The sequence below is a fragment of the Toxorhynchites rutilus genome, chromosome 3, assembly GCF_029784135.1.
Source record: "Toxorhynchites rutilus septentrionalis strain SRP chromosome 3, ASM2978413v1, whole genome shotgun sequence".
NCBI classification, from domain to species: Eukaryota; Metazoa; Arthropoda; class Insecta; order Diptera; family Culicidae; genus Toxorhynchites; species Toxorhynchites rutilus.
In genome coordinates, this window is record NC_073746.1 from 307,397,083 (window position 1) to 307,411,255 (window position 14,173).

Genomic DNA, 14,173 nt, shown 5'->3' on the forward strand with positions numbered 1-14,173 from the left:
CTTCCAGTTTGTATTATTCCATTCCTGACGGGTGAGGGAGAAGAAGAATTTGGCCGCGCTGTTGCTCTTGTAGTCGGTGAATTGCGACGTGAGTTCCCATTTGTGTAGCACTTTGACCTCATCGCGGCTACCCTCCGGCTTGGGGATTGTATGAGCCAGAATAAGATTAACTCGGAAGATTTCGTTTTCGGATACGTTCGGTTGTTTGGAGTAGTTTTCCACGTCCCATTTGAGTGTACCCTGGAGACGAGTCTTCTGTTTGTTCGACACCAGGAGCGTCAAATGTTTGTCTCTCCCGATGTGAATGGTATTCAGTTGTATCAAATTGATCATACGTAGCACGTGATTAATCAGCGAGAATGGTGCCTTGGAAAGCACTTTGGCGTTATCCAGCACGTCAGTCTCCAGCATAAACATCACGTTATCTTTGGTGTAATTTTCATGAGCTCGAGCCATAAACTGAATACCCAAATCATCAAACGTGTACCCAAAGCCGGCAATTTCCTCATCCTTAGGTTCTAACTTCTCTGGCAGAATCAATGCATCGGAGGGTGTATTTCTTGTCCGGCTTTTCAGGGAGATCCCACTCGTGAGCCCTTTCGGTCGATAAAACGCATAACTGATAGATTTGCTCGCTATGTCCCACACGATTTCATTATTGATTGGTATATAAACGAGAAAGCCCTGCTCTCGGATGGTGGAGTACTCGATGTCCTCGATCGGGTTGTAGCTGCGAATTTTTACCACCGCGTAGGAAGAGTATCGTAGATCAACCTGGTTGCTCCGGGCGACCTTGTCCATCATCATCTGCTGGGTGGTGTTGCCGCGGATAGTCGCCAGAACGGTGTTTTCGATGAGAATATCCGCCGACGTTCCGATCAGAGTGGGTAGGGCATACTTGATCATGAAAGGTCGTCGGACTATTTGCATGTTGATGTGGCTGTCTCGCAGGAGGAAGTTGATTCGATTGATCACTGTTTGTGGGTGCCAATGAAAAAAAAAGGTTAATGAAGTTCCTATATCTCTAGCAGAAGCAATACTTACAATCGCCGTCGGTTAGGTTGTGGAATGTTGTTTGGTTCAAGTGGTACGATAAAACAGCTTTACCCTCGAATTGGATGATGCACTCGAAGTGGAGTGGAACCGGGTTCGAAGCCGGCATCTTCATAGACCTTAGAATGCTGGTCAGCTGTTCCATCTTAAGATAGCTAGAGTTGAGTTTCGTCAAACGATGGATAACGGCATCCGTAAGACCACGGGCTTTAATGTAGAACTAGAATAACAAGGTACGATTTAGGTGGATGGAAATTCAGAGTAAAATTCGCTCACCCCTAGCTGTCCCGTGAACCGCCCAAGTGCTTCCGTATCGAATTTAGCGTACAACATCATAGGCAAATCGGTCTTGTGGCTACCAATGAGAAGCGTTTGCAGCATCGAACCGATGTGGAACTTACGATCCCTATAGTCGAACAGATAATTTCCGGTGACCCAATACTTGGAAAGTGGTGGCTTTGGTAGTTGACGTGTCATGTAGGCTAGCAGTTGTTTCCTGCATGAGGGAAAGAAGTGTTTTAAAAAAGAGTTTTTGCTATAGAAACAAAACTCCGAAACTTACAAATGTTGATAGCAAGGATACGTTGTCTCAGAAATGCTTAGTACTGTCGTGCGATAGAAATTGATCATATGGGGGTCATTTTCCGTAGCTATGACGAGATATAGGCCAAGCAATCGACCCGGAGTGGGATTGGAAACCAGAAGCATTGTGAAAGCGGCCACCCGAAGCTCGAGAGGGCTTGTCTTTGAATGGAATATTGGCCAGTATGTCTCGTAAACCTGATTCGGCCGAAGATGGGCTGTTGGCATCGTTGCCCACATCGCTAAAAATCGGATGTCTGTGTTCTGGGGATAGTCCGCCTTGATGATCGGATCCAGGTACTCGGCAACGTTTTCCAACTGTAAATTGCCCAACGCTTCCAAGTAAAGCATCTGTTGTTCATACTCAAAGCTGTCTATATTAGGAATTGGAAACTTTCTTAAAATCTGCACCGGAAGTCAAACGTATAGCACTTACTCAAAAACATATCGAAATAAATTTTCACGTACTTCTCGAACACATCGGCGGTCATTTTACCCGCCACGAACGTATTGTAAATCATTGTCGCGTAGCTGAGCACCGCTGCGTGTTTAATATCTGGTCGATCAGCACCGAAACTGAGGAAAACTTCACACTCCTTAACCAACTCGTACGATGGTTCGGCCATATAGAACGGCAGGGAAATCAACAGTTGCACAGCCGTTACCGGATTAACCTGTTGGTTGATAATCAAATCCCGCGTTAGCAAGATTGTTGGAGATGTTCCCGTCCGTGGAATAATTTCCAGCAGAATGTTCCTAGCTGTCTCCTGCCGGTAGGATGTTCCGAGATCGATCTCATCGAACAACAGTTTAAGCGTATCCAGGTCCATCGTTCCCATCAGTCGAATGATTTCGGACACTGTCTCGTCGTATGGTTCCTTCAGCTTCGAATCAATAGACTCGAGATTATCGGCCAAGGTGTTCAACAAATCTGCCGTCTTCTTAACGATCTTTTCTTTGGAATTTGGGCACCTACCACCGGTAGCTTCCGCGTCGGGACTCACGAATAGAATCGGGCTGAACAGCAGTGCCATACCCTGGCTAACGTCAAAAATTTGTCCGGCATTTTCAATCGTTCTGTGAGATACGTATTTCAACTGCACGCGAGTATACAAAAACTGTGGGTAGTATGACTCAAACGTCCGCACGTTAGTCCTCATGGTGCCATCCATCTCCAGCAGCATATACCGATACGGTTCGACCTTCTTCAGCTTGTAATTTGCGATTCTCGAGGTGATTGCTTGCTTCTGCTTGGTAGCCGTACAGATATTAAGCGGGATGTTACTTCTGGTCAAGTAGATCGCCCCCGGATAGATGTTGCAACGACCCATGTCGTAGGTCTTGGAGATCTCAAACACATTGGACTTATTCACGACGAAGTACTCCGTAGGACAACTGCCAAAAATACCCTGCTCGTCGACCACGTACGCCCCCGGACCGTCTCCATGGGCCTGCAGTAACGATGCCAGCGCACGCTTGATGTTTGCGGACCAGATCGGTTCATTCTCCTTGAACAGCACACTCAGCACAGAACTGTCGTTTGCGAGAGCTACCCGGAATGGTTCGAGGAGGGCGGTTACGTTACTCTGATCCGGGAATTGGATGCCATCGAGATCGAGCTGTGAATGATAGAAGCAGTAGCAGAAAGTGTGGATGTGAAAAGGAAAGCCACTCAGCGGATTCCTAGACTGATGCCGATAGCGAATTAGGTTCCAGAAATGAAATCTAATTGTAAGTTTTTAAAAATTATATCAGCACCACTAATTCATAATAAGTATGGTTATTTCCAGAATCGGAATTGTATGTGACGCTCTATTAGGAACAGATAGAATTCTCTAACATGAAACTCGGTAATGAGAACATCACAAACCAACATACGAGGGTGATCCGATAAGTACCAACCCTCATCACCCGATGGTGTCAGTATCTCAAGAGAGAACTGCCCATGTTCGTATAGGAGACGTAAGCGACAAAATGAACAAAATCGACTTTTTCGCCGTTTTGCATTCTACGCAATGTAATACGTTTGCTCAGCATGCAAACAAACATTTTTTGTTCGAAAACATTTGAGCAATTTAGAAAAAAACGTTTCCGAAAAATCACTGTTTGTCCGCATACCAGACGTAGTTTCATAAAGCTTTCATAAATCGTTAGAAAATCAACAATTGTCAGTATTATGTGCTATAAGCTAAATCTACATTTGAATCACATTCTTTGTAGAGTTCACACATGCCTGTCACGAAAGTGTCTTATTACTTAGTGTTTCCTAATAGATGAATATAAGAAACCATTGAAACGCTGCTCATATATTTACTATTTTCTGTACACTGCACTGCGATGAACAAAGAGAAGCAGATGTGTTTTCTAATGTTATAATTACCTAAATTTCTGCATTTGAATCTTAAAGTAGATAATGAAACAATCAGAACAGTAGTAAAATTAAAATAATATTGGTTCTCAGCATTATAACTCCTTGAATTCGACATCGAATTATTCCACATACTCAGCATTTACTCATACCGTTGGTGTAAATCACTCCACCATCATTATGCGTGCTAAAATTACCAACATTGCAGATTGCCTTTACAAATTCAATTAATTGAAAAAACATGAACCTGCTGTTCTTATCATATCCCAGAGTATTCAGGAAAAAAGTACTATTATATGTAGATTCGCAACAAATCCAGAGCACCTTTTCCAGACATTTCACTAAATTTCTTCCAAGCCTTTTTTATTTTTATCCGATAACAACTGAAACTAGCAACGGAGATGTTTTGACTATTATCGGAAATGTAAATACTAACGCTACAGACAGAGCAACCTGGTGATTACGTGCGAACAAACGTTCCTTGAAACGATTGATTGTCCGCATAAATAGTAAGAACTAGAGAGCTCGCAATTTCAGCATCGTAGCGCTGCAGCAGATGTGCTGTAAAGGTTCGATGGTGCGATCGTTTCAAGGTGGTTATACCATCTACCAGAGCTGCAGCAACATACACAAGCTGGGTACAGCCTTCATCTTGATGGGGAAGACGCAGAAACGGGTGATTGGTCGGTAGCCGATCAACGAAAGAATGTACAGGCTGAGGATGCGAGGTCACTTCTTCAACATCAGCATTATCAACGTCCACAGCCCCCATCTAGCTGGCACCGATTACGATAAAAAAAACTATGCGCGACGCTTGAGCGTGAATACGATCTCTGCCCAAAACATGACATCGTAATTTTGTGATTTGAACGCTCAGGTCGGCCAAGAGGAGGAGTTCAGACCGGTAATTGGTTGGTTCCGCCCACCTGCGAAGCAATGAAAACGACCTAAGATTTATCGACTTTGCTGCCTCCAAGAACATGGCCCTACGTAGCACCTTCTTCCAGAACAGCCTCCAATACCGTTACACCTGGAGATCACCTCAGCAAACAGAAACACAAATAGATCACCTTTTGATCGACGGTCGGCATTTTTCGGATATCATCATCATCAGAACCTTCGTGGTGCTAACGTCGATTCAGACCACTACCTAGTGATGGTCAAAGTGCGTTCTAAACTGTCCGTCGTCAATAGCTAAAGAACCACAAAGCAGTCGGTGTAGATGGCCTCGGAGCGGAGCTCTTCAAGGGAGGTCCGGGAAAATTGGAGAGCGTATGCACTGGTTGACAGTCAGGATCTGAGACACTGAACAGCTACCGGGGGAGTGGAAGGACGAGGTAATCTGCCCTATCCATGAAAATTTTGACAATCTGAATTTTGGAAATTACCATGCAATCACGATCCTGAATGGTGCCTACAAAATTTTGTCTCAGATCCTCTTTCGCCGTCTATCGCTCGGAATCACGCCACCCGAGCGATGACCGGGCGACGACGATTATACTGAATACAGTGTTTACGTTAACTTATCGCGCTGGGCTTCTATTGAAGGGACGTATCCACCACAAGTAAGTAGATTTGTGGGAAGCTACGAGGGTGGTCCGATAAGTACTTAGCCTCATCGCTCGATGGTGTCAGTTAGGATTGGGCGATCTCGAATCGATTCTTAGAAGATCGATCTTTTCCATTCCGATTTCCGATTTTTTCTTTCTCGATCTTTCTCGAGAAAATCGAGAAAATCGATTTTTTTGCTTTCGATCTTTTCGATCTTTTTGTAGATTTGTTTTTCAGTATACATCGATGTTTTATCTCACCAAAAGCACCTCACTTTTTTTTAAATATAATGTCAACATTTGGATCACTTCTTCTACGATTTACCTCTGTAAAAATGCTGACAGAGACAGAACTAGCGGCAGCCACTGAAGGGATGAACTGTAACCGGTTGCGGATAGGATCACTGAACCTGATGTTGACATCAATTAAGGGCGAAATGTTGTTTTCTAGAACTGGCGCCAAAAACAAGAATCGTCTTCGACTAAATGACAGATGTATGGCACGATCGGCTTTTATGGGATCATTGTCAGCTGAGTGCTGGGTGGTTGTTCAATTTCTAAGAATTCTTTTTTCAATTAATGTATTTAATAAAACGACTACCTGACGGCACAAGGTGAATGCCCTGTGGCTGTGGTCTTCATGCTGAGAAACAAAACAAAATACTTTTGATGTTTGAAAAGAGAAATGAATTTTGTATTCCCTGTTTAAAGAAAAGACGGCATTCATATAGAATAAACAGATAAATCGAAAAAAAGTTTTTAATTTTACAAAAATCGATTCTTTGATACCGATTTAATCAGTGGATCGATTTCAACGCCGTTTGGAAAATCGATTCGATAAAATCGATCTTTTTATAAAGATCGCCCAATCCTAGTGTCAGTATCGCAAGAGAGATTACTATCGTATAGTTTTGTTTTGACCGTATGTGGAAGCGGGCGTGTCCGCGGATTTTAGAATCATTGCAGACCTCGAGAAAACATATTTTTCAGATGGATTAAAGAAGTTGGAGCATCGCTGGGTCAAGTGTATCGAGCTAAAAGGAGACGAGCTAAAAGGAGACTATGTACCACTTTTCAAAAATTTTTGTTTTTTTGTAGGCTTTGTACTTATTGTACTGTCCTCGTATCAGGCTGGATTCATGACCGGTTGCTCGACGACGGATCAGATTTTCACACTACGGCAGATCCTCCAAAAGTGCCACGAGTATCAGGACCCTACGCACCACATCTTCGACGACAACTATAGAGAATCATGGACGAACACGAATTCCCCCGGAAGCTGAGAAGATTGATTCAGAAAACGATGAACAGTGTGCGGTGCAGCGTGCGGATCTCAGGCGATTGGTCGAAATCGTTTGAGACTCACAAGGGACTTCGAAAAGTCGATGGATTCTCCCGTCTGCTCTTCAACGTGGCACTGGAAGGTGTTATGCAGAGTGCGGGCTTCAACATGGGGTGCACGATTTTCAACAAGTCTAGTCAGTTTATCTGCTTCGCCGATGACGTGGACATAATCGCAAGAACACACGCGACGGTAGGGGACTTCTATGCCCGACTGAAACACGAAGCAGAGTTGACTGGGCTTGGGATCAATGCGTCCAACCCCGCACGAATTGTACCATGTACAAATCCCTAATTCGACCGGTAGTTCTCTATGGGCACGAAGCATAGACAATACTCGAAGAGGATTCACAAGCACTTGATGTTTTCGAGCGCCGCAACTCTATGGCGAACCCAGCATCCAGAATGTCGCCAAGGCTGGACGAGTGCGATGGGCAGGGCATGTTGATGGTGTTTGCATCGAATCCGGCAGGAACAAGAAGCAGAGGAGCCCAGCGAGCGAGTTGGTTGGACCAGGTAGAGTAGGACTTGGCAAGAATCGGTGCAACCGGGAGTTGGAGAACTGCGGCTATGAACCGAGTGCATTGACGGAACAATGTTGTGAATCAGATCCAATCTCTTCATATTTTGGTTATTGCAGTGATTTTTAACCGGTGGGAAGTTCACCCCTAGTGGGGTATTTGGTGAATAAAAGGGGGAAATTGTGCTAGCGAATATTGTACAATTACTTCGCTTTGGAAACGACAAAAAGCAAAAATTGCCACAAAATCTTCATTGGATACGCTAAAATTTGCGATTCTCGGCAAACATTTCCAAATCTGAAATGTAATGTTCAATTTAACAACTTCGCAATGTTTGAAAGACTTTCGTCAGTGAATGATGATGGAACAGACGACGAAACATTACAGAAGATCATAAAAAAAGGAGATTATACAGCATTTGTCAAGGCTTTTTACAATAAGTTAAACTTGAAACAAATTTTCCTTATATCAAAAATAAGATGTGGACATGGTTTCAAATGCTTCCCGACTGGCAGTGACGAAATTTTCGGATCAATTTCAATTTTTTGTTGTCTTTTGTGTTAATCTGGAAATCTGTGAATCTAGATTACTGTTGATGGAAATAAAACACCGTAACACAGTGGATATCGAAGCTGACATGAAGTGTGCTTTTCGACAACGCTCTCAAGATTTTGACGGAAATAGTTCAGGTGCAGGTGCCATACTGACTTGCCAAACTTTATATACCTTTTTTGTAATCAGATACAAGTATAAAATCAAATTTGCTGCGAATATAACCCGAAAACCGTTTGTATTCTTTCATTATTTTACTGATATGCTACAGACTTTCTTACAAAATACTATTAGGGGGTAAGCACTGGTGTAGGGTTCATTATTATAAAGATACTTTACATACAATACAATACAATTTCTATCAATCTTGATAGATGCGCATATTCACACCTGCGAGTGTTAACCCTTGGTTGAACGGACTGTTGGTGACTTGACAGAAAAGAGGGAAACAGAAAGAAAAAACAGAGCCGTGCGTTATGGTGATTGGAAGTGATTGAGAATTGGTGACGATAAACACTATAATTGGCGACGAAGATGGGATGGATATTTCAAGTAAGTTCCATTAGTATCAATAATCAACATTTTTGTTGTAGACACCTCTCCGAAATGAACGGAAATCCTGTGAAATGCGTGTAGAAAAAAGCCGCAAAGTGGTGGACATCAATAACAAAAAAAAACGAAAACGAGAACGAGAATAAGAAAAGAAATTTGAGACCGATGTGACTGCTAGTGTGTCGAATTTTGTATTGTATTTGTTTATTTATTTCTTGCGCTCGTATCGAGTATTGAGTCGATTGTGTCTGTGGAGGTTCAACCCGATGTAGTATACAATTTCTATCACTTTGGGGCACTTGTGATATTATTCGGAATGAAAGAACTCAGGCACATTCCACTAATATAAATATCACTATATTCTTAGTTCCGTCCTCGCGTGCATTCGACACTTGTTAACTTGATTGGTTGGAAATGTAAAAGACTTCTTGCTTGCATTCGACATGTACTTTTTATAATGCTTAAACTAAAACTCTACACAAGGTAGCTTCTATTCTAGAGGAGGAGGAGCCAGCAAGGAAATATGTGAGCGCGTTCGATTGGTTCGAACGGGTCAATACGGAGAACAAAAGGGTAGTGGTTGTTTCTGTGTGTTGTCATTTCACACTTGGTTGAAGTGGGTTAGTTCTGCATAATGTTACGCTGCAAGGGTGAGTGGTTGTTATTTAATATTATCGTATGCAGCTGTGAGCTAGTGACATAAAAATGCATTTGGCCTACAAACATGTATGACGATAATTTATGGCGTGGGAATGAATTTGTGGGAATAGGATCGTTGGGATTTTATGACAAGTGGGAAAGGATAATGGTAATAGGTTATCCCGCTACACCATCCCTCTTTGGGAGAATGATGTAACCGGGTGGAATCATTTATTATTATTATATTCATTATTATTGGGTGTTATAGCTTCTCCTCTTACATATGGTTATCTAACTATATTTACAGGTTGTGATAAATTCGTAAATTTAATTATATAGTGTATTTAATTTATAATAGTTTTAATTTGTTCTGTGATGCTTATTGTATAATATTTGTATTTAATGATTGTCGATAATTATGATGATAATAACAGTGATGATTTTAATAATAATTATAATTGGGAAATAATTGAGTAAAAATGAACTTAATCTCTGATACGTACCAAATTTCTAATACCCCCTTCCCCCTAACGGAGGAGGGAATTATAAGTAATTAATCTATTTTTATGTACAGTATGAGTGTTTTGGGTTTTCTCATCTAATAATGTCGCGTTTGGGTGATTTATTGATATGACCTTGTATGGTCCTTGATATACCTTGTCTAGTTTTCTTCTGTTTTCGTTAGTCATCATAACTAAATCATTCTCATGTATTTGTATTGGGTTTGTATCTTTCTGCTGATCTTCACGACGCTTTTGTTTGATTCTGTCAATTATTTCTTTTGCTGATTTTGTTGCTGTTTTGAGTTTGAATTGTAATTCTTTATGATATTGCTCGATATTGTATACGGGTTCAATGTGTGATTTTAGGTTGTATGGCAGTGTTGCGTTTCTGCCGAAAACTAATTCAAAAGGTGTGTATGAAAAATCTGTATGCGGAGTGGTGTTGTAACAGAATGCGTAGTAAGGCAACCAATCATCCCAGTCGCTCTGCGATGGGTTGATGAATTGTCTCACGTATTCATTAAGACAACGATGGTTTCTTTCTAAACTTCCGATTGATTGCGGGTGATAGGGGGTAGAAAATTTTTGTTGAATTTGGAGTAATTTTGAAATATTGTCAAATAATTCATTCTTGTATTCGGTTCCTTGATCAGTTTGAACAATTGACGGAGTACCGTATACGAGAATGCAATTTTCTATAAATGCTCTCGCTATTGTGGATGCTTGTTTGTCTGGGGTTGGTTTTATTATTACGTATTTGGAGAGGTTACATTGGATAGTTAATGCATATCTATTTCCTGAATTAGATTTGTTAAAAGGTCCGATAGTGTCAATAGATACACAATCAAAAGGTTTTTCTGGGGTGGGTATTTTTATAAAGTTTTCCTTGGTCGGGGTTTTGTGTTTATTTTGTTTGCATTGTATACAATTTCTAACATATTCATAAATTTCTGATTTCATTTTGCTCCAGGAATAGAGTCTACTGAGCTTTTTATATAATCGATTGGCACCTATATGTCCTCCAATTGGTGCATCATGATAATTTTTCAGGATTTTTAATTTTTCTTCTTGGCTTTCTATCACACGCTTGGGTGTGTAGAGCACTATTTGCAAGTCTTTTAGCGAGTCGTTACAAGTCTTCTTGAAGAATTGAACGCTGCATAATTGGAATATCACGCTTGATAACGCTAGAGCTATCGCGCTTATTCTTAATTTTTTGGCCATATTTTCAACTTTCTGTAATAGATTCCCTAAGGTCTCTTTCGAGTTGCTTGCAATTTTTGTATTTGTCGACATTAATTCTTTGAATCCTGTTTTATTTTTAATTGCGCATTTCATATTATTAAATTCATTCTCGCTAGCGTTTTCATTATCTTCGAGTGCGCGTCCGCATTGAAGTTTGGGTAGTTTTTCCCATTCGGTTGGTTCAACTGCCTCGTATACTTTGAGTTGATCAGGCTCATTGACATCGAGTACAGTGTTATTATTCAAATGTTCGTATTCCGTCTGATTCATATTTTGTTCTTTTCTTGTCATTGCTCTCGTTTGAACGGCTAGGACGTTTATTGTTTTCAAAGTTTCAGAATCAATTGCTATTCGTGATAATGCGTCGGCAGTTACGTTTAGTTTTCCTTGTACATATTGTACGTCAAAATTAAATTCCTCTAAATCTAGTCTCATTCGTGTTAATTTGGAAGATGGATTCTTCATTGAAAAAAGGTAAACAAGCGGTCTGTGGTCTGTTTTTACCGTGAATTTTCTTCCGTATAAGTATGGTCTAAAGAATGTTATTGCCCAATGAATGGCAGTAAGTTCCTGTTCAATTGTTGATTTATTTGCTTCACCTTTGGTGAAGGCTTTACTTGCGTAAGCGATCGGTAATTCGATTCCATCGCAATCTTGGGCCAATACTGCGCCACAGGCAGTCTTTGATGCATCGGTTATTAGTGTGAATTCTTTTTTAAAATCGGGAAATTGTAAAATTGTGGGAGAAATCAGTGCTGATTTTAAAGAATTGAATGCTTGCTGACATTCAGAGCTCCAATCGAAGACTGCATTTTTTCGAAGGAGTTTGTTTAAGGGATGCGCAATTTGGGCAAAATTTTTAATAAATCTTCTATAATAGTTGCAAAAAGCAACGAATCGACGGACTTCATCCGATGTGTTTGGTGTAGGGTAATTTAATATGACTGAAAATTTTGATTTATCTGGTTGGATGCCAGATGCGGATATATTATGACCTAGGTATGTGACATCTGGTCTAAAGAATGAGCATTTTGCGGGGTTAAGTTTCAAATTATATTTTTGGAGTTGTTTAAAAACTTTTTCCAAATTACTTAAATGATGATTTATGGAACATCCGACTACTATAATGTCGTCAATGTAAAGGAAAGCACACTCTGGTGGTAAGCCGCTGAGTGCAATTGTCATCATTCTTTGGAAGCTGTTTGGGGAAATATTTGATCCGAAAGGTAGTCTATTGAATTCGAAATGACCGTTTGAAGTAGAGAATGCTGTTAGTTTTTTGGAATTTTCGTCAAGTTCTATTTGGTGGAAACCTGACATTAGGTCTAGAGTAGTAAAGTATTTGGCTCTTCCTAAATGATCGAGTATTTCATCTATTCTTGGAAGGGGAAATTTATCTGGTGTAATTTTTTTGTTGAGCTGGCGAAAGTCTACCACTAATCGCCACTTTTTATCTTGTGTATTAGATTTTTTTGGCACTAAAAGTATAGGGGAATTATATGGAGAGGTTGATGGTTGGATGATTCTATTTTCTAACATATTTGATATTTGTTTATTTATTTCTGTTATTTGGGCCTCTGGAGTTCGATAATTTTTTATGTAGACGGGGTTTTTGTCGTTGAGTTGAATGTTTTGTTTATAAAAGTTGTTGGTAGTTAAGAAGTCATCTTTTAAAGCGAATATTTCGTTATAGTTTCTGCAGAGATTTATCAGTTTGTGTTGGGCTTCACGGGGAGTGTTAGTTAGATTTAATTCTTCAGTTAATTTTGGTATACGATTAGGGTTGTTAGTTGTGTTGTGGTTGATTGTAAAATGTGTTAACGGTTGGGTTAGTGGCTTGAAATTTTTGGGTAGAAGTATTTCAGACGTATTGGTATTAATGATTTTAACGAATTGTGTTTTAGAGTTAACTATGGAATTTGCGCAAAATACTCCAGGTTTGATTTCTTGAGAAATTATGACAGTGTCTTCTTTTATATGTGGAATTTTTATTTCTTTGATAATCTGGCATCTGGGGGGGATGACTAGATGATCGTCCCATGTGTCATGGATCGGTACTTCTAGATTAGTCTCATTGAAGAAAAAGGATAGTAACCATGTCTTCAAACACAGATTACATTCATATTTTGTTAAAAAGTCTTTTCCTAGAATGCCGTCAGCTGTAATTGGGAATTGTTTATTCACCAAATGGAATTGGTGTGGAATTTTATTATTTTCTATAAGTAGACTAGTGTTGGTACTACCTATTGTTTCAAGTTTGCCTTCGGTCACGCCGTTTATTATGCATGTATTATTTTTGTTAATTTTCTGGGTACGTTTGATCAAATTTTCCTTTAGGATTGATATATCTGCCCCTGTATCAAGAATAAGAACGCATGGTTGTTCGCACATGCTTAATTTAACTATAATAAACATTGAACAAGTAATATTTAGGTTGAAAATATTTGATGTTGATTTCGGTTTTCCTCCTGTTCTTCGTCCGACAACGCGCGGAGGTTCGCAGCCGGGTTTTCGGAGTTTTCCGCAATTCTAATGAAATGTTGCGGTCTGTTGTAATAGTTTTGGCTGCCATTGCCCCTAAAGTTTCTGTTTTGGTTAGGGAAATTCTGTTGATGATATTGGCGATTTTGGTTAAAATTTTGGTTTTGTTGAGGTTGATTATTGAATCTACCACCTCTTCCTCTATAGTTATTAAAATTTCTACCACGATTGTTCTGGTTGAAACGGTTAGGATGCGGGTAGGGCGGTTGTCGCTGCCCGCGATTGTAAATAAGCACATTTGCTGATTTGGTTGTCAGCGATTTATATTTATTGACCTTCTCCACTGCGTCAGCTATGCTGGTGAAGGCTCCCGCACGTAATATAGTTTTTAATTCAGGGTTATCAATGCCTTCAATGAGGGCATCGATTCCTGCTTGGCAAGCGAGTTTTGCTGCTCGTTGCGGTGGTGTCTCTTCCTTGATGTGTAAGTCGATGAGTTGTTCGGTCAGCTCTTCAACTTCCTTACATAATTCGTCTGCTGACTGTTTTTTTATAGACTTCAACTTCGCTAATATGCTGTCGGCGCTAGTCTTTGATATACATGTAGTTTTTAAATTTGTTAGCAGTGAAGGTATGTCCACGCTATTATTAATTGCTCTTCGGGCCTTTTTGTCGAGTCTGGTCAGTAGGAATTGATATACCAACGCTTTGTTTGCGCTGGGGGAGATCTCATTTAGTAGTGTGGCTGCACTGATGAACATATCGAGTCCATCAGGTGAGCCGTCG

General features: G+C 40.4%; 1 protein-coding gene across 1 annotated transcript in view; it reads right to left on the reverse strand.

The window, feature by feature from the left end:
- LOC129780084 (vitellogenin-3) overlaps positions 1-14,173 on the reverse strand; it is a 58,925-nt gene that overhangs the window by 28,941 nt on the left and 15,811 nt on the right. The window contains exons 3-7 of the mRNA XM_055787999.1: positions 2,072-3,254; positions 1,616-2,009; positions 1,330-1,549; positions 1,045-1,273; positions 1-974 (exon numbers count right to left, since the gene is read on the reverse strand). Of these exons, the coding sequence (XP_055643974.1) occupies positions 1-974; positions 1,045-1,273; positions 1,330-1,549; positions 1,616-2,009; positions 2,072-3,254 (3,000 nt within the window). The remainder of the gene's footprint in view (positions 975-1,044; positions 1,274-1,329; positions 1,550-1,615; positions 2,010-2,071; positions 3,255-14,173) is intronic.